Source organism: Rhipicephalus microplus, chromosome 9 (assembly GCF_043290135.1).
Source record: "Rhipicephalus microplus isolate Deutch F79 chromosome 9, USDA_Rmic, whole genome shotgun sequence".
In the NCBI taxonomy this organism is placed as follows: domain Eukaryota; kingdom Metazoa; phylum Arthropoda; class Arachnida; order Ixodida; family Ixodidae; genus Rhipicephalus; species Rhipicephalus microplus.
The window spans coordinates 99,260,823-99,279,830 of NC_134708.1; the positions used below are offsets into that span (position 1 = coordinate 99,260,823).

General features: G+C 47.3%; 1 protein-coding gene across 1 annotated transcript in view; it reads left to right on the forward strand.

The window, feature by feature from the left end:
- Positions 1-19,008, forward strand: part of LOC119163132 (uncharacterized) — a 59,275-nt gene that overhangs the window by 4,357 nt on the left and 35,910 nt on the right. Inside the window, exons 3-4 of the mRNA XM_037415073.2 lie at positions 1,226-1,577; positions 14,461-14,596. Of these exons, the coding sequence (XP_037270970.2) occupies positions 1,226-1,577; positions 14,461-14,596 (488 nt within the window). The remainder of the gene's footprint in view (positions 1-1,225; positions 1,578-14,460; positions 14,597-19,008) is intronic.

A 19,008-nucleotide genomic window follows, 5' to 3' on the forward strand; every position in this document is an offset into this window, starting at 1 on the left:
TCGTGACGTTAAAAGGAGCTGGCTGTAACAGCGTCTGAATAACTACGAAAGATAGTTTCATGGTGAGCTGCTTGTGAGATCAAGATATTTTACCCTTTTTAAGTTAGGCCCTGAAATTAACCGTTTTGCAGCAGCTATACCTTCAGTAGCAGACGACGGCTTCACTCTGTGCAGCGCATGAACAAATGGGCACCATGTCAAAGTTGTGGTCACTGGTGGTGTACAGCCGGTCACTTCTAGGGCTTGTTCTGCACTGAACTGTTCTTTCACGACCTACTTTCACCTTTACAGACCCTTTCGCTGTTTACAGAGTTGCTGAATGGCTTTCGGTTTTGTGCACCAGCGTAGCCTAGAAGCGTTGTAGTGTGCCTCTTGTTTCCCGTCCCTGTTTTTGTCGCGCTATTATTCGTTTAAGATGGGAGGGCACCAACTTACCCAATTGTCCTTTCTGATAGCCTAGAAGCACTGGCGGGGAAAGAATGCTATAATGAGTAGCCCGCTTATTTTCAACACTTTTCTTGCCTTTGCCTGCCCAAATAATTTAAATTCATGTACTTTTAAGCTACACACAGCATTATAGATGTTAGCTGTAAACTTTAAGCGCCTTCCTTCTGCCAAAAAGCGGAAAAAGTTTTTCCTTACTCTGGTACAACTAAGTTTTCTGCTTCAGCGTTAGGGAGTCATAAATTAAGTAACAAGAAGTTTTTTTCGAAGCAGAACGTGCTACTGCTATTGCTACGTTGACACCAAAGGAAAGGTGATTTGTGTGCACGTTAAAGAACCCCAGGTGGTTGAAATTTCCGGAGCCCTCCGCTACGGCGTCTCTCACAATCAAATGGTGGTTTTGGGACGTTAAACTCCACATATGAATCAACCAAAGGAAAGGTGAATAGGCATCAAAGATGCTCTCCTTCAAGTTTTCGCTTTAAACTCCAATTGTTTGGTTAGGTATCAGGACCCCTTCATGGCATACATGTTGGCGCAAACAAGAAAATAATGGCAGTGTGTCGTACCATCTAGAGCTAAATGCTTCTTGCTTCTTTTTGCGATTCATATTATTAGCGCTGACATGTACTCCTTCGATGTCCACCAACTTGCCAAGCTGTTCTGCTTAGTCTTGCTAAAAGGTTTTGCTAAAAGGCTAAAAGTCTTGCTAAAAGGCTAAAAGGGTTTGAATTTGTCCGTACTGCTTCATTTCTTTGCCGTGATGCTTCCACCTTTACAGCCCGGCGGGGTCGCAGCCAGGGTCGCAGTCGCAAGTGGTCCATAGCTGAAGAGCATGAAGATGAAAGCGCCAACGAGGGTGACACCACCTCTGGTGCTGCTGATGTGGTCACTAAAGTTGGAGAGGACTACGGACGTTCCTGCACATGGGAGCCCAAGGAAAAACGCTGCTGGCTCTTTGACAAGCTGGATCGGTGGAACACCTTACTCGCCACTGGCTTACTTCAGCTAGTCGAGTTCAGGTGGGGCGAGTTCAGGCTGCAAGGATACGCCGCGATAGATCTCACTCCGACGCCTCTGGAACACGTGCTTCGAGTGTCTCTACTGGTTCATCTCTTGCTGAAAACGCACAGGTTTGCATGCTTTTGTTTCTATTTGGAAATTATAAGGGGTTGCGTAGGATCAACTGTGTACCGTTCCAGTAGCTGCTCGTTTTAACATCGCTCTAAGCGAACATCTTCAGCTTGATCCGAGTTCACTAAAACAACAGTGCAAGAGCAGCTAGTGCTGGTTAAACTTTGTTTCCACTTTGGCGGATCAGTGGCTAGGGTTCTCGGTTGCTAGCCCAAAGGTCGTCGGTTCAACCTGGGCCACTGCGGTGGCATTTCGATGAGGTCAAATGGTTGATTACTTACTTTGCAATCTGACTTCATGTTTAAGGACACCAAATGGCTGAAATATTCGGAACTTTACATGATGATGCCCCTCATTATATTGTGCTTCTGAGGTGTAAAACGACACATTGTTATGGTTCGTTTACTTTATAATAAAGGTTAGATGGTGTGCTAAGTTTAGTGCCAGACAATATAAATGCCCACACGTGTGTTCACGCGATTGAGGTAGCTGTACTAAGGTGCGACGCGCTTGAAACAACGGGGCAGGTTTAGCCATGTGGTTCTTTATTAAAATAAAAAATAGTTGCAGTCACCGTTAATTGGTGAGGGCCTTCCCACTTTATTGTTACAAAAAAGAAATAAACAACAAAATAGTATATATACAAATAGTCCTACTTAGGTGAGTTCAAAAGTTCTCATTTGGACGGAACAAACGCGTAGCCGCCACGCTAACTTTCTACTTAGTCCGCTTAGAACAGGTCACCAATCTTTGTAATAATTGTAAATAATACAGCGCCTTAATTGATTGACGATTTGTTCTGGACGACCATCGACCTACGATTTTCACCAATGTAGACGTTCGATAGGAATCGAGCAAATGCAGTTGTCATTCGAGTCTCCGTCTGTGAGCATCGTGCTCCTGACAGTTGAAGAAGAGGTGATATATGTAACCTCGCATTCGTGGCCACACGAATATGCTGAAGTTGTTGCACGTTGAATCCGAAGTAGGAAATGCTCTGTGTAAGCAGGTTCAAGTCAAGGGTGATGCGTTGTTTTACCATGCACCATCCTTAGAACCAGCCTCTTTTATTTTTTTTCGATTGATCTGGCTTATTTTCCTTCATATCAATTTTACCAATATGGTTCATCCCGAAACACAGTTCGCGTTTGTCAATTTTCCCTCATCTATGCCATTCGTATTGGACACCAGCTAGCGAAGCACGCTGGGAAACATATTGACACGTTCCATTTCCCAAGTTTTCGTTATCGTCCCAAAACACCACACGATTCTGAGCGCAAACAGCGCCTGCAGTTTTCGAGAAGGTTCCGGACTGTAGTAGATCGTTTCGATAAGATCACGCCCACTGTGCGAACGGTACAGATTGTTCTGGAACCTACGCCACGACCAGCGATAACGCTGGAACATTCGATAGCAAGAGTATAAATGCCGACGCGCTTCGCCGGATGTCACTTGTTGAACGAAGGCCGACGCTCTGTTCGCCGCTATCAGTCCGAGACTGCTATCTGCGCAAGACTGCTGCTGTAATCGGACTTTCCCTTTACTGGGCACAGGTTCGCCCAAATAAACAGTTAAATCCCAACACGAAGTCTCCTGTCTTCAGCCACGTCACGAGCCCGTGACATCTGGTGGAGGTGCTGCTTTGTTCATGTACCGGACGCCCCCGTCAAGCCGTGAACCCAGCCCACGTCGCGGAGAAGACACCGACGCCAACCAGGAGCAGCGAACAAGCCGCCGACAGCAAGGTCTCCCACCGGAATACGGGCTTCTACAAGACAAGGCGCGGAAAGCCAAGACCATGACCTCTACTGCAGCGACTATGACAACCGGAGCGTCCCAGCCCGCGATCGTCATTCATCAACCCAGGGAACCACCAACGTTTCATGCGTCATCGTTTGAAGACCCGGAAACCTGGCTAGAAACATACGACCGTGTGGCCACCCTCAACCACTGGGACAACGAAGAAAAGCTCCGTCGTGTGTACTTCTACCTAGAAGACACTGCAAGGACCTGGCTAGAGAATCGGGAGTCCGCGCTCCGAACGTGGGATGTCTTTTGCGGCGCATTTCTGCAAACGTTCGCGAGCGCGCTCGCAAAGAGAGGGCCGCTGCTCTACTTGAGACTCGGGTTCAGCTACCAAATGAAAAGGTTGGAATTTTTACAGAGGAAATGACCCGCCTATTTCGTCACACTGATCCAGACATGCTTGAGGAGGATAAAGTTCGTTTCCTCATGCGAGACATCAAACAAGACCTCTTCGCGAGACTAATGAGGAATCCACCGAACGCAGTCCAAGAATTTGTATCCGAGGCGACCACCATCGAAAAAACCCTGGACATGCGCACCAGACAAGATAATCGTCGCCTGACTCCAGAATGCGCTGCTGCTCAAGCCAGTGACTCCGACAACCTGCGTGAAACGATCCGAGCGATCGTGCGGGAAGAGCTGCGCAAACTGTTGCCTTCGGCGCAACCTCAAGTGGATTCGATCGCCGACATTGTGCGAGAAGTTCGGCAATCGCTTCGAATTCCCCAAACACCGCTGCCCGAGCCAGAAACTATGAGCTACGCCGCTGCAGTGCGCCACAAAGCTTCTCCCCGCCCACGCCGAAACGCCGCCCCGTCGCACTTCCGTCGCCAGACACCACCGCCGCCACCACCCCCACCAACGACCTACCGTTCGCCAGCGGGCCAGCGCAATGCGCCGAGGAAAACCGACGTTTGGCGCACCCCTGACCACCGCCCACTGTGCTACCACTGCGGCGAGGCCGAGCACACTTACCGCCGTTTCCAGTACCGACAGATGGGACTGCTTGGCTTCGCCGTCGATGCGCCACGTCCGCAGCCGGGGGAACGGCCACGTGACATCGCCGACTACCTGACAGGATCTCAATGGACACGACGAAGTCCTTCCCGTTCGCCGTCGCCCGGCCGCCGCATGTCACCGCACCCCCGGCAGTACTCCGGCCCAACGCGGGGCCGGTCTCCTAGCCCGTATCCGGGAAACTAAGGGCAGCAACCAGTGGAGGTGCGGTTGCTATGCGACGAACTACCGAAGATCCTCCGACGACGACGACACCGCGATGGAGCTTTCCGAACACAACGCCAACCAGGCAAAGCCATGACGGCGAAAGCTCACTTACCGAAGGTGGCCTGACGACGCAACATGGAAGCAGCGGAACAAGCCGACGCAGCCGTGACCTGACGCCACGCCCTAACTGTAATGCGAGACGGCGAACTAGCGACCTCGACGTTCTTATCGATGGCCACAGCGTGAACGCTCTCGTCGATACTGGAGCTGACTATTCTGTCATCAGTGGGTCGTTCGCCGCGAAGTTAAAGAAAGTTAGGACAGCTTGGAAAGGCCCTAAAATCCGCACAGCTGGAGGTCATCTCGTAACGCCTGCAGGAATCTGCACAGCGAGAGTCACCAATAACGGCCGTATTTATCCTACAGACTTTGTAGTCCTACAGCGTTGCTCGAGAGATGTCATCCTTGGCATGAACTTCTTATGCCTCCATGGTGCTGTCATCAACCTAAAAACAATGTCAATAACGTTATCCACAGAAGAAGCACTACCGCCGCGCACGCTGTCAGGACACCATGCCTTGAATGTGCTGGAAGAACAAGTCACCATTCCGCCTCGCTCAAGCGTCATTATTTCAGTCGGCGCTCCTAAATCGCCTGACTTGGAAGGCATCGTTGAAGGCAGTCAGCATCTGTTGGTCACCCGAAATATTTGCGTCGCAAGAGGAATTGCAGAGCTGCGGGGAGGCAAAGCAACGGTTATGCTCACGAATTTCAGCAATGGGTACAAACATGTGAACAAAGGAACAACGGTCGCATACATGGAAGAAATTGTCGAAGCCACCAGTGCTTTCGCCCTCGCCGATTCTGCGGAACCTGCTCGGAGGAACCAAGCCCCTCCCATAGCTTTCGACGTCAATCCCAGACTTCCGAACGATAAGCAAGAACAGCTCAAGGCCCTGCTCCTGCAATACGAAGATTGCTTTTCGTCGTCATTGAAAATTCGGCAGACCCCAATCACGAAACATCGCATCATAACCGAAGAAAATGCCAGACCACTCCGTCAGAGTCCGTACAGGGTTTCGACGCGAGAACGTGAGGCCATGAAGACACAAGTTGATGAAATGCTGCGGGATGACATTATCCAGCCGTCCAAAAGCCCATGGGCATCCCCCGTGGTGTTAGTGAAGAAAAAGAATGGGACCCTACGTTTCTGCGTCGATTATCGCCGCCTGAACAAAATCACAAGAAAGGACGTGTATCCTCTCCCACGAATAGACGACGCACTTGATCGGCTTCATAACGCCAAGTACTTTTCGTCAATGGACCTCAAGACTGGCTATTGGCAAATCGAAACAGAGCGAGAGAAGACGGCGTTTATAACACCGGACGGCCTCTTCGAGTTTAAGGTGATGCCCTTCGGCCTTTGCTCAGCGCCTGCAACTTTTCAACGCGTTATGGATACAGTACTGGCAGGATTGAAGTGGCAGACTTGCCGTGTGTACTTGGAAGACGTCGTCGTGTTTTCCTCGAGTTTCAACGAGCATCTTCGGCGCCTTGAAATTGTACTTCAAGCCATCAAGACGTCCGGACTCACACTGAAGCCAGAAAAGCGCAGATTTACGTATGAGGAGCTCTTGTTTCTGGGGCACGTTATCAGCAAGTCCGAAGTTCGTCCCGATCCACGGAAAACAGCCGCCATCGCCGACTTCCCGCCGCCCACTGACAAGAAGGCCGTGCGCCGATTTCTGGGCCTGTGCGTCTATTATAGGCGGTTCGTAAAAAACTTCGCCCGCATCGCCGATCCTCTCACTAACCTTACCAAGGCTGACGTGGAATTCAAGTGGGAAACGCCACAGGAACACGTTTTCAAGGAGCTTAAACATCGCCTCCAGACGCCTCCGTTACTTGCCCATTTCGACGAATTCGCCGAGACAGAAGTACATACTGACGCAAGCAGCGTAGGTCTTGGTGCCGTTCTTGTGCAGAGGGCTGACGAACTCGAAAGGGTTATTAGTTACGCCAGCTGATCACTATCCAAAGCAGCAGCAAATTATTCCACAACAGAAAAGGAGTGCTTCGCCATCATCTGGGCTACGTCGAAATTTAGCCCCTACCTCTACGGCAGGCCCTTCAAAGTTGTGAGCGACCACCACGCCTTGTGTTGGCTAGCCACCTTGAAGGACCCTTCAGGCCGCCTCGCACGATGGAGCCTGAGACTTCAAGATTATGACATTACTGTCATTTACAAGTCCGGCAAAAAACACTCCAACGCCGACCGTCTCTATCGTGCGCCTGTCCACCAACCGCTACCCGACGACCCGGATGACGACTGCTTCTTGGGAACGATAACTACAGACGACTTCGCTGAACGACAGCGGGCTGACCCGGAACTTAAAGCCCTAATAGAATACCTCGAAGGCAGGACCGCCGAAGACCCGAAGGTATTCAAGCGCGCACTTGCATCGTTCTTCCTACGAAACGGTCTTCTACAAAAGAAAAACTTTTCACCGCTTCGAGCTAAGTACCTCCTTGTGGTGCCTTCAGCTCTGCGACCAGAACTCCTGCAGGCCCTGCACGACGATCCGATGGCAGGGCACCTCGGTGTTTCTCGCACGCTCGCGAGGATACAAGAAAGGTACTACTGGCCACGTCTTACCACCGACGTCACTCGTTATGTGAGGACATGCCGGGACTGTCAGCGACGCAAGACACCGCTGACAAGGCCAGCGGGACTTCTGCAGCCAATTGATCCACCTTGCCGACCTTTTCCAGCAGATTGGTATGGACCTACTGGGGCCGTTCCCGACGTCGGCTTTCGGAAAAAAGTGGATCGTGGTAGCTACCGACTACCTCACCCGCTACGCCGAGACAAAAGCCCTGCCAAAAGGCAGTGCATCCGAGGTAGCTAAGTTCTTCGTCGAAAATATCGTCCTACGTCATGGCGCCCCGGAGGTCCTTATCACCGACAGAGGAACGGCATTCACTGCCGACTTAACTCAAGCGATCTTGGCATACAGCCAAACAAACCACCGCTGGATGACAGCGTACCACCCACAGACCAACGGCCTCACCGAGCGGCTTAACAAGACGATCGCCGACATGCTGTCAATGTACGTCGATGTCGAACACAAGACGTGGGACGCCATTCTTCCGTATGTGACCTTCGCATACAACACGGCGGCGCAGAAGACGACGCAGATATCTCCATACAAATTGGTCTACGCAAGGAGCCCGGCAACGACGCTTGAAGCCATGTTACCCAACGATGCCATGTTACCCAACGTAGCGCCGCCACGTATGGATAAGTTACCAAGTGCGTTCTCTGCAGCTACCTTATAACGATTACGACAGTGACCACAGCTCGCTTAAGCCCATTTCTTGGGGCCCTTTTTCATGCTTATTGACTGGTTTCCGAAAAAAAACTAATGGTATAAATACTTCAGACTGTTACACTAGTTGTGATACAAACTACGGTAATCTGCAGTCTTGAAAGCCTGAGACGCAGAAAAAAATGGTTGAACAGTGACTTTAGGTTGGCAGCTCCTCGCCTTCAATTCACGCATATAAACTGCGCTTTTTACGTTTGTTCTTAGGCGCTCCGCTATTTCAGGGAGATGGGACATTCTATGCTTAGCGAGCACGCGTGAAAGCGTCCTTCAACCAGTGTTGCGGAATGGAAGCCTCTGTACCATTTCAATTCCATTCTTTAGAATTGGGACTTACCGCAGTTCTATTCCTTTCAATACCTCGGCATAAAAAAACTTGGCCAATTATTCTTCTGTTAACGGCGGGCAGTTCAATTCCATTCCTGCAATTTGTCAATGTAGGAAATTCCTCTTCAGAGTTTAATGGAGTTAAGAACGAACGCCCCGATAAAGATGGTGTCATGAGATGCATTAAGAACTCGAAAAAATTAGCTCATCCGCAGAAGAAATATGAGTGGGACGAAGCGTCCATTCTTTCATCCATATGTCTCTCACTCACACTAGCACCACCTACTGAGTGAGCCATACAACTAGGTGGTTACGAACCGGTCACAGACATGCATGGACAGACCCAATACTTCAGGAGCTTCGCCCCTAAATGCACGAAAACACATAATCAAGGTCAATGTATAATAGCTTGGTGACGTGTCTCGCTCAGGGCAACCGCCCTACTGATTCCCACAGGAGCAGTTTTCCCTCCACATATAGTATTTGCATGGTCAATGTTAAAAATGAGTACCCGTGGTCATAAAGCTGGACGAAGACGTTTACTCAATCAGGGCTAGCTCCGCATTTCCCACTCGAGAAATTGGATTTCTGCTTTGAAGGCTGGGTCTTGCACAAATAAGTCAGCAGCGTTCAGCCTCTGGAAGCTCCGAAGTTGTGAGAGTTCCACTGCGGGTAGGTCTCCTTCTCGCTGCATTTGAGACGAACCGCTAAACGAGCACGACTTTGTTTTTCATTTTTACGTAAATATGCAATGTCTTCCTTGTCGCAAAAGGTTATGGTACGTGTGTCGCGTGCCTAGACTGCTCGTGATATAAATATCACGCTGTGCATGGGGTATTTACCACTTCCGTGTGGAAGCCAACTTGCAGCGAACATTTCATTCTCTTCAGTGTTTGTTGCGAAAATGCATTTCTTCGTAAGCTAAATTATGCTGTGGGTTCTGTTTTAAAGTTTGCAGATTGTTTAGACATTTACACAAGGCGTATCCTTGGTTTTAACTAACGAAAGGGGAAACAAGAGAATGCGTTGTGGCGTTCGAACTCGATGAACGTGTACTCAGGCCTACATGACTAATTTGAGCATGATATTAGAGTAGTAGCTATTATTGGTGTATCAAAATACGTTCCTCCCCAATGTCTTTTTTACATGGTGATGCGAAGACATATATGCGTCGAGCCGTAGGAACCAAGCGAAGTCGCACAAATTATATAAAACTATAATAATGAAATAATCCCACCCTAGATCTCTAGGACTGCGGGATGACCTGCTCTCGGCTCGAGATTCAGGAACGTCTGGTCTTTTGGGCATGATCTCCTGAAAGCCTGATCTTCCGAACACGTTGGTGAATTGGTCACTAGTTCTTAGGTAACTATTTTGACGACATAAAAAGTGCCTAGGCATTCTCGTGGTTCATAAATGCGGCAATAAAGGTCGCAAGCACCACAAGATGTAAAAATAAGCTTCTATATTTTGAACATATCGAACGAAATATTGAAACTAAATGGTAGAAGATAAATGGGTGCTTTGGCGTTTAGTTTTAAAACGGCAATCGTGAATGACTGATCTTTGTACGGTTGGTCCTAAACAAAAAGTGAGATAGGACAATCGCCGTCTACCTATTATGTGTTGCACTTCACAAACACGAGATGCCCAAGCGTTAAGTGCAGGATGCAGAAGCCTGTGTGGCAGTGCATTATGGTTGTAATTCTCCAGTTGCTAACAGGCGCGGTGGCGGCGGCACCACCCGGTCTTCCCCTCACCCTAGAACAAATTGAACGTGGGTTTTTTTTTCGGCCCAAATCGTCGAGGCAGGCCTCGGGGAGACTTTGCAGTGGTTACGTGGGCTTTCTTCTTCGGGCCGTTTCCCGAACCAGTGATTTCAAAAGTTTATTCTGTCTCTATGTTTGTATACGGGAGAGAAAAACGACTGTACCATAGAATAATTAATATACAGACTCTAGAGAAAAAGCTCACTATATGGCACATGCCTTAAAACCTATAACCGCACGGGTGTCGCCATAACGGCATGACACTGAGCCTTCGCGTGACGATCATTCGCTCTCGCCACTGCATGCTGCAATAACCACTGACATTTTTCTATTCCGTGGGTATCTGCTACATCTCAGTAAGAGCTTGTCACATGAAGTCGAGCTTTTGGCTCATGGCAACGAAGAACACGCACTGCGAGGCTCTGTGTATGACTCACCCGGTGCGCAAACAAGCCGGTGCCATAGGCCACACGCCACAACGCCACAACAAAACACATGCCACCACACACACTCAACCAACGTTACTAAAATATTCTAATAACGTTGCTCTGAACGTTACAAGGATGGTGGCGCTGTCTACTAAACAAACTTGCAAGCACTCCGTTCCTCACGTAATAAATTGCATACATGGCCGTTGTACTTTCCAATAAAGTGATTGCTGAAAATGTCATACAATTTTGGTTTTTTTACAATACGTGAACACGCTCGTCTACGAGTCGTACTGCAAAAACTTGAGTGTTGTAAACGTCTAAATTTGTCTGTTCTCAAAATTCTGTATATTAACTCTGTGGACTGTGCGCTGCGCTAACATAGAGACAATCTCCGCCAGTTTTGTGTGAAGGCGCCCAAGTCTAGCTAGTGGGGTCAGTGTTGCAAGAGATGGGGAGGGGGAGGGGATGTGTGGTATGAGGTGAAGAAAGACATTGCGTCAGCGTTTATACATATCGCAACTCGGAGAAGCGTTCTTTCGAATACGCGTCCAAGTTACCGACAGCGAAGAAGCTAAAACGATTGCATGTGATCGCAGAGTCGCTAAAATGTGGAAGGATTCCGTAATCACGCCTATTCCGGAGTTGTAACACTGGCTGCAACCCTTTAATCACTCGCTAGTGGAGAATCGCAATGCTGGTCCCATGCTTTAGTTCAGTTATACCATGGCTCAAGTTTTAAAACTGAGCGCGCAAGCGTTACATCGTACACCACCACCAAGGTGGCTAAGGCACTCGGCTGCCGAGTGGCCTTAACCGAGTGGCTAAGGCACTCGGCTGCTGATCCGTAAGTTGCGAAATCAAATCCCTGCTGCGGTGGCCGCATTTGCGTTGGAGGCGAAAATAGTGGAGGCGCGTGTACTTATATTTAGGGGCACGTTAAAAGCACCAGGTGGCCGAAATTTTTGGCGCCCTTCAATACAGCATCTCTTATCATATTGTAGTTTTGGAATGCTAAACCCCAAGAAATAAATTGCACCATATAAAAACTCAAAGCGGCCAAATGAACTAGAATACGTGAATCTGCATGATGTACAGTCCTGTGCAGCTGCCTTCTGCCATGGTGTTCCAGGAACTGGACACCATGGCGACGAATATGGGTGCTTATTGACTCGGTCGACAAAGAATGCTCACGCGTCAAGTTAAAAAATATGGGTACATGGCTGTGTCATGGATGCAGTCGCAAACAAATCTGTCAACTGCACCACTTCTTCTTTGTGAAGTGTAGGTTGAAACAGCGTGACTTACTTCGGTGAGCAGAAGTCAGTGGTCAGTCGTATTTATACTTGCGACAGAAGGCTATCTACTAATTAGCTGGCATGCTTTTCATCTTAATCATCCTGATGAGTGTACATGCGTTCTTATTGTTGAGTTGGTGATTGTTTTGTCGCGTGCAATAAATGGTATCACTGTGCTCAAAGAAAATCACTTCTGCGTATTAGGCTTTCATTTGTGACCCCATTAGAAAAGCCCCACAACACCCAAAAGTTCACACTAGTTCTTTGTTGCATTAGGACACTAAACAGAAAACAAATGCGCCTATTAGTATACTACCACATAAAGTGCCAAAATTACACATATGGACTCGAGACGATGCTTTGTAAGCCAGAAAACGTGCGAAAAGTAAATGTGCGTGGCGACGTCACCTTAAAATTTCCGCACCAAATGCCGTCGCGTCACATTTTGATGAAGTCGACAGAGTCCGACAAAGCTCATAATTAACAATAATGAAATACATTGTCATCTGTTGATGGATTAGACCTAGCTCACGAAGTTTTGGGAAACTTCATCGGACAATTGTCGCAAAAAACGAAAAATACATTTCGAGAATCAAGACATCAATCGCAGTGATTCCGCCGCGAAATCTGAAAATCAATCTCAAATGTTTTCCGCTGAGCCCCTGGCATTACATTTCAGTGTAGTTCGTAAATCTAAACCACCTCCTTATTGCTCTTTCACGTTCCTTTAAGCGTAGTATAAGGTCGGGTATATAAAGGCTGATCCCGGTAACATGTCCGAATTTCAAAGATGGCCCTATAGATTACATGCTATATGAGCACATGAACGTGAGATTTCCATGTTACTTGACGCAACCTAGACTGACTGCTTGCATTGTGCGATAGTCGGCGTTGATATAGCGCGAGGCATGTTTCGCAGTGATACGATATCAGATTACTGTGAAAGCTCTCCTACGTCCAGAATTTCTATCGCGACTGAAGTTCGTGTTCCTCTATTTTTCTCCGTTAGTGTCATTTGCTATATCAACACATTATGCTTGTCCCCGTCAACAGATGATTTCTTTTCGTATGTAAATGGCTATGCTTTACACGAGTTTGCTGGCTTGTACTACGTCGTGTGGTAGGATTCCTGTAGAGATTTTATGGCCACTTCTGTTCCCCATACTCGACGTCAACTTGGCCGTGCAGAGAGGGCTACGGGAGCGCGGCTTCAACACATTTTGTTTACTAGGAAAGTAGGCAGGCTAATTTCAGCCGAGTTCAGTAGCACTGTTTTACTTTGAGCATTTGTATACAATTCCAGTTGCAGGCAGTTTACCCCGGCATAGACCTTAATGATAACACACTTGGTCTGTTATGACAGCGGCATTTCATCTCGGGAACCTTTTTCGGATGTTGAAACAGCAAGTTTGTCGCCGCATATGATCAAGCCGCCATCGCAACTATGTTTGCCGCGAAAGCAGGCATCAGCCAAGCGTGCTGCTGTACAAGCAAAAAGAATTAAATTGCATTCTTCTCTTCAGAACTTCTTAATTTTGTTCAAATTTTTTGCAATAAAATCATCGTTGTATTGAAACTAGGTAATTGGAAAATAGAAAACAAAGTACCTATGTTATTTTTTTATGTGTGCAGGCAAGACTTTAAGTTATAGCTTTAGTAGCACTGCCAAGAAAAGTTGTCACTCATTGTCCCTTGTGATGCTCTATAACTGTGATTTTCTCAGTTTTGTTTTGGGGATGCATACTGTAGCTCTGCTTTTTATTCAGAATTTTTTTCCTGCTGTATTCAAAGCGCTTTTTGGTTGTGACAGGTACGCGGGAGAGTTGATGGCATATAGTGTTACCGTGTGCTATGGTTGGTTTAGCTGGAACGCTGCGATGTTGCGGTCCGAAACTATTCCCGAAAAGTGTTATTCGTCTTTCTGCTTTTTTTTTACATTGCTTATGGGTCATTGCTAGGCTTTAGCTCTGTGTTTATTGCTTGCTCACGCCTTGACTCTCAACGCACAGAAGTTTGATTAAAACTACGCTGATGCGACACAAACACCTCGTCGTTGGTGTAGGCTTTCAATCGCTGCGCGGTCTTCTCGCAGTCGCCGTTGCCTTATCGCATTCCTAAGCCTAATCGGGATTTTCGACTCGTGGCCATCGTTTAGCAGCCAGGAATTTGGCTAAATGTTCGCTCTTTTCTTTTAGGAGGAAGTTGTTAGGGGTGGTATTTGCCCTGTTTTGGTGGCGCATATCCTGTTTATATTGGCCTGATATGGAGCACAAGCTTGTGAACCATACATTTTGGGTGGGGTGACTTGTATACAATTTTAGTGAACCAGTGGCGAGCAGCAGCCTTCAAGTATGGGGCGAACAAGAGAAGACATGCTGAATAAGCATCGCAGTTTATAAAGAATGCTGACTTCGTAATTGCCGTTGATTGAAATTACAATTGAAGCCTTCAACTACAGCAAAATAATAAAGTTGAGCTTGACATTTTTTTTTTCATGGATACAAAAGGCTGTACTAGAAAAGCAGTTTCTTTCGTAAAGACAGTCTAGATTGGAAACGATTTGATAAACTATATCGCACTTGCTGGGGCAGAAACTTCGTTTTCCGTGCTCGGGGGCTGTAACGTATTCATTTTGCTTCCACAGATGCATCCAGCGGGTCGAAGTAGACTTGGCTGTCACGAAGCTCGAAGAACCCGTTTTCTGGGACGCCCTTTACGGCTGCCCTGGCGTTCGTGATCACTTTGAGTTCTGCGGCCACCACACTTTTTATTTCCGCGAGGTGAGTTGTAAACCAATAAATTCGGCGTACCTTCATTAAGCGGATTGCGTTACTTTGTGTCGTGCAGTGAGCCAGCGCTTTCAACCTTCAAAGCAGTGAACTACACGTAATTGCCAACATTTCTGGAGCATGGAAATTGTCGAATCTGTGGCGCACCAAAAATTTTATCAGAATATTCGCATATAAAGCTCCGAAGGTTTTAGTTCGTACAATCAATCATTGAGGCGAAAACTATTGCCTTGGCTGAAGGGATTAAAATCAAATTACCTCTGCCTGACTATGGTCTCTCCGACCATACATTGAAATAAAGATACACATTTCTTTTCTTCTTTTTTTTTGGGGGGGGGGTGGTTGAAGGAGACAAAAAGATCCACCCCAAAAAGTGTCAGATGTCGAAACGGAAACTTGTTACGGTATCTCGTTAGTCAGCACTGATTTTCCCATTCCAGGTGGTCTAAATTTCCGGAGCCCTCCACTACGGCGTCTCTCATAATCATAGAGTGGTTTTGGGACGTTAAACCCCACATATCAATCACCGATTTTCCCATAGCAAGATAAAAAAATCTAAGTAACCTTTGAAGGCAAGAATGTTAAGGCCACTAATGGACACAATCGGGGTTGCCGCTCCATCAGCACCTTCGCGATCTCAGCAGGGTCTCCCGTTAGGGGGAGTTAGGGGGGTGGAGGGGGGAGTCGGGATGGTGCTTTCATCCTATTAGCAATGCAGCCTTCCCATTTTCCCCGTTTATTGGTCGAGTTGAACAGCTAACATGCTTTGATGGTTTCCATTTTGTCCCTGGTTTTCCGGAAGTATTGGGAAGTACAGTTCTTCTAATGCCTTCGGACGCCTTTAGTCAAACCTTCTCAGCCAGAACTCCGCCCGTGCGCATGCAGGACTGGCCTGGGCACTGCTGCTGGCTTCATTTGCCGTAACGGGGCTGTCGACACTTCGCTTGCTGTGTGTGTGTGTGTGTGTGTGTGTGTGTGTGTGTGTGTGTGTGTGTGTGTGTGTGTGTGTGTGTGTGTGTGTGTGTGTGTGTGTGTGTGTGTGTGTGTGTGTGTGTGTGTGTGTGTGTGTGTGTGTGTGTGTGTGTGTGTGTGTGTGTGTGTGTGTGTGTGTGTGTGTGTGTGTGTGTGTGTGTGTGTGTGTGTGTGTGTGTGTGTGTGTGTGTGTGTGTGTGTGTGTGTGTGTGTGTGTGTGTGTGTGTGTGTGTGTGTGTGTGTGTGTGTGTGTGTGTGTGTGTGTGTGTGTGTGTGTGTGTGTGTGTGTGTGTGTGTGTGTGTGTGTGTGTGTGTGTGTGTGTGTGTGCGTGTGCGTGTAATGCAAGATCGTCGCGCCGCAAACCATGACAATGAAGTGACAGGGTGCAACTAAGGTACACTAAGCGGTGCTAATCCGGGAAATATTGGGCTGAGTTTTGGCAGTGACGTAGTCATAGGGAAAGTGTCCAGCGTGGTAGTGATGGAGAGGCAGCAGGATTCATGGCGCGAATGAGCTAGCAAGCGCTCGATACATGGTAGCCGCCATTCCTTAGTTGAACACAGGGTCTCTTTAGCGCCAGACCAAGACCTAGCGACGCTCGTTGTCCCGATGGGGGGAACAAAACCCGGTAGGATGAAACACACACGTAGGTGCGCATTCCTCGACAATATCGGGCCGCGTATCAGGTCTTGCGAGGAATCAACGTAAGGCGCTCGCTATCCCGGAAACGGGCACCTGTGAGCGCCAACCTCGCACGCGAATGCGGAATTGGTAGCCCTTCCTATATCTCATTCCTACCACGTTTCCGAATTGTCGTACCAGCACGACAACTCCTTGCCTTGAATCACCAACTCTTTATTTTCCTCTGTTCTGTTCTGTTTTAACTGTTTTGCTGTGGAGAGGTTGAGGTCCCTATTGCCTCGGCTACTCCATATCAAAAAGTTCTGCGGCGAAAAGTAAAAGAATAATAGAGAACGGTATCCAAAAACTAACAATACGGAAAAGAAAAAAAAAACATAATAGCACACTGAAATCAGTTCAAATATCATGCTAATACAGTTTTCTTAGCGCAGTTCACACAGTCATAAACTATTTACACGCACACCTTACTATTCTACTGCCAGTATATACATGAGCACATTTTATATACGCCCATCTCTGGCTGTCTGTCATAGGCGCTTGTCCAGCCCGGTCTACACTAAAAAGTCTATCAGGAAGATTATTGCCTTTTTCTGGAGATGCATCTCAGGCCATGGTCTAAGTAGTTTCTTTATTGCGAGGGGCCGTCTGTCCAAACTTGCTAATTTGTTCTTGAATTTTTCTCTTGCATTCGACTATTTAACGCACTCCAAAAGAATATGGCGAACATTTTCTTCTGCATGACCACAATGGTATTCCGGTAATGTATACAGATGGATCATGCACTGAAGAAGCGTCAGCCTGTGCGGTCTTTATACCCGAAATTCAGAAAAAGATGTACAAATTATCACACAAACCTTCATCGACGACAGCAGAATCGGTGGCTATCTTTGAAGCAACTAAGTTTATCTGCGAGAATCCTGAGCCAGGGAAATGGGTTATATGCACTGATAGCAAACCTGCTCTTCAGCTAATCAGGAATGCGAGATCACCTTACAAAAATGGTGAAATAGCACAATGTAATGCCGAAACTGTGGAATATGCCTCATCGAAGGGTCACTAAATCGTATTCCAATGGATACCCAGCTACATAGGAATAAAGAGAAATGAAGAGGCTGATAGCCTCGCGAAGAAAGCATTGAAGGAAGGACGGGATTGTGCAATCCCGATGTCTGGGGCGGACATTCGACATTTTATAACGCCAGGAGCTAATTATTGTTCAATGGAGAAGTGATTTGAGAGCCCTAAATCAAAGGAAATGGTACTTTATGGAGTTTATCCGCACAGAAAATTTTTCATGGCTACAGACCTCCCACGACACCTAGAGACATTAATCCACCGACTTCGATTTGAAGTAGCATACACAAACAGCTTTCTGCACAAGACACTTTCCTCTCTGTCATTTGCTCTGTCATCTGCTCTCGCTGGCTCGCCTTTACCTGCTTCTTCAGTATGCCACGCCTGCAGTGCACAAATGTGTATGTGTAAGACTCGAACACTGGCAGTTTCTGTGGCAATATGTAGCGAATGTTACTCTGGTACAAATGAGCATAGTCGGAACCTTGGTTCACTTATCCCCAACACGAAGCGCACTCAGAACTCGGAGCATGTTGTGCTGTAGTCACCATAGTGTAATTGTAAAAAAAAAATGGGTGGCATAGCTTCAGTGTTGATGCTGATTCAGGGAAGAAAGCACTGAGCAGCCAAGAGTGCAAACGTGTTGCACGGTGATGTTACTAAGAGCAAACTCGTAAGTATGCGTTTTCCCAGCTTTTCATCACGCTTAAACGAGTAAGCAAAAATGCTTGTACTTTTGTGTAATAACGCGTGCATTATTTGTGCGTTATTTTCAGCTTCATTTGTCACAGCACATCTATATACCTATAAGTAGCTTCCCACAATGCACCCCAGAAAATTTTCCTGGCAAGCGCTGTTTTTACCGGTGAATTTGCTGAAGTGATGCGTTTCCGAATGAGCACAGAACGACACTTGGGGTGAAAGCATGTACCAAAACAAACACACGTTGTATTAATAAAGCAATCGCATCTGTACTGTCCTTTTAATATTTTCACATAGCGTCGACATACGATACGATAGGTGATTGGAGTTTGTGTTTACTCTAGATTTCAAAGCCCAGCATAATTCACGGCACAGAAGCGTCCCGCCGCATTTAGAAAACCTGACGCTTTGTTGAACTTTCTGAAGCGACAGCTTTCACCTACCTTTGTACATCGTTTTGCCGCCTTGAAATGCCTTATTTAAGAGTAGAATTGAGCATTCACCATTCTTAACTGTCGAGGAATTCGTGTTATAGCGCCGCCATGGTGGTCTAGTGGCTAGGGTACTCGGCTGCTGACCCGCAGGTTGCGGGATCAAATCCCGGCTGCGGCGGCTGCTTTGCGATGGAGGCGGAAGTGTTGTAGGCCCGTGTGCTCAGATTTGGGTGCAGGTTAACAACCCCAGGTGGTCGAAATTTCCGGAGCCCTCCACTACAGCGTCTGCTAAAATCATATGGTGGTTTTGGGACGTTAAACCTCGCATATTTATCAATTCTTATTTTAGTTCCTTCAACAACTAAATTACAAGGAAGCAGTTGAAAGTTTTTCTCTCCCCTGCACTCCTTGTGTTCCCCCTCATAATTTAGGCCACTGCCTTTGGTCATAATAACAGTGTACCGCAAATATATCCCCTTTGAAACATAAATAGGATGAAAAGACACCCGACAAACTTGCCTGCCCCCGTTTTCTAGCCTGCACAATGCTCAACACATTACCCTCTCCCGTGTGTCCCG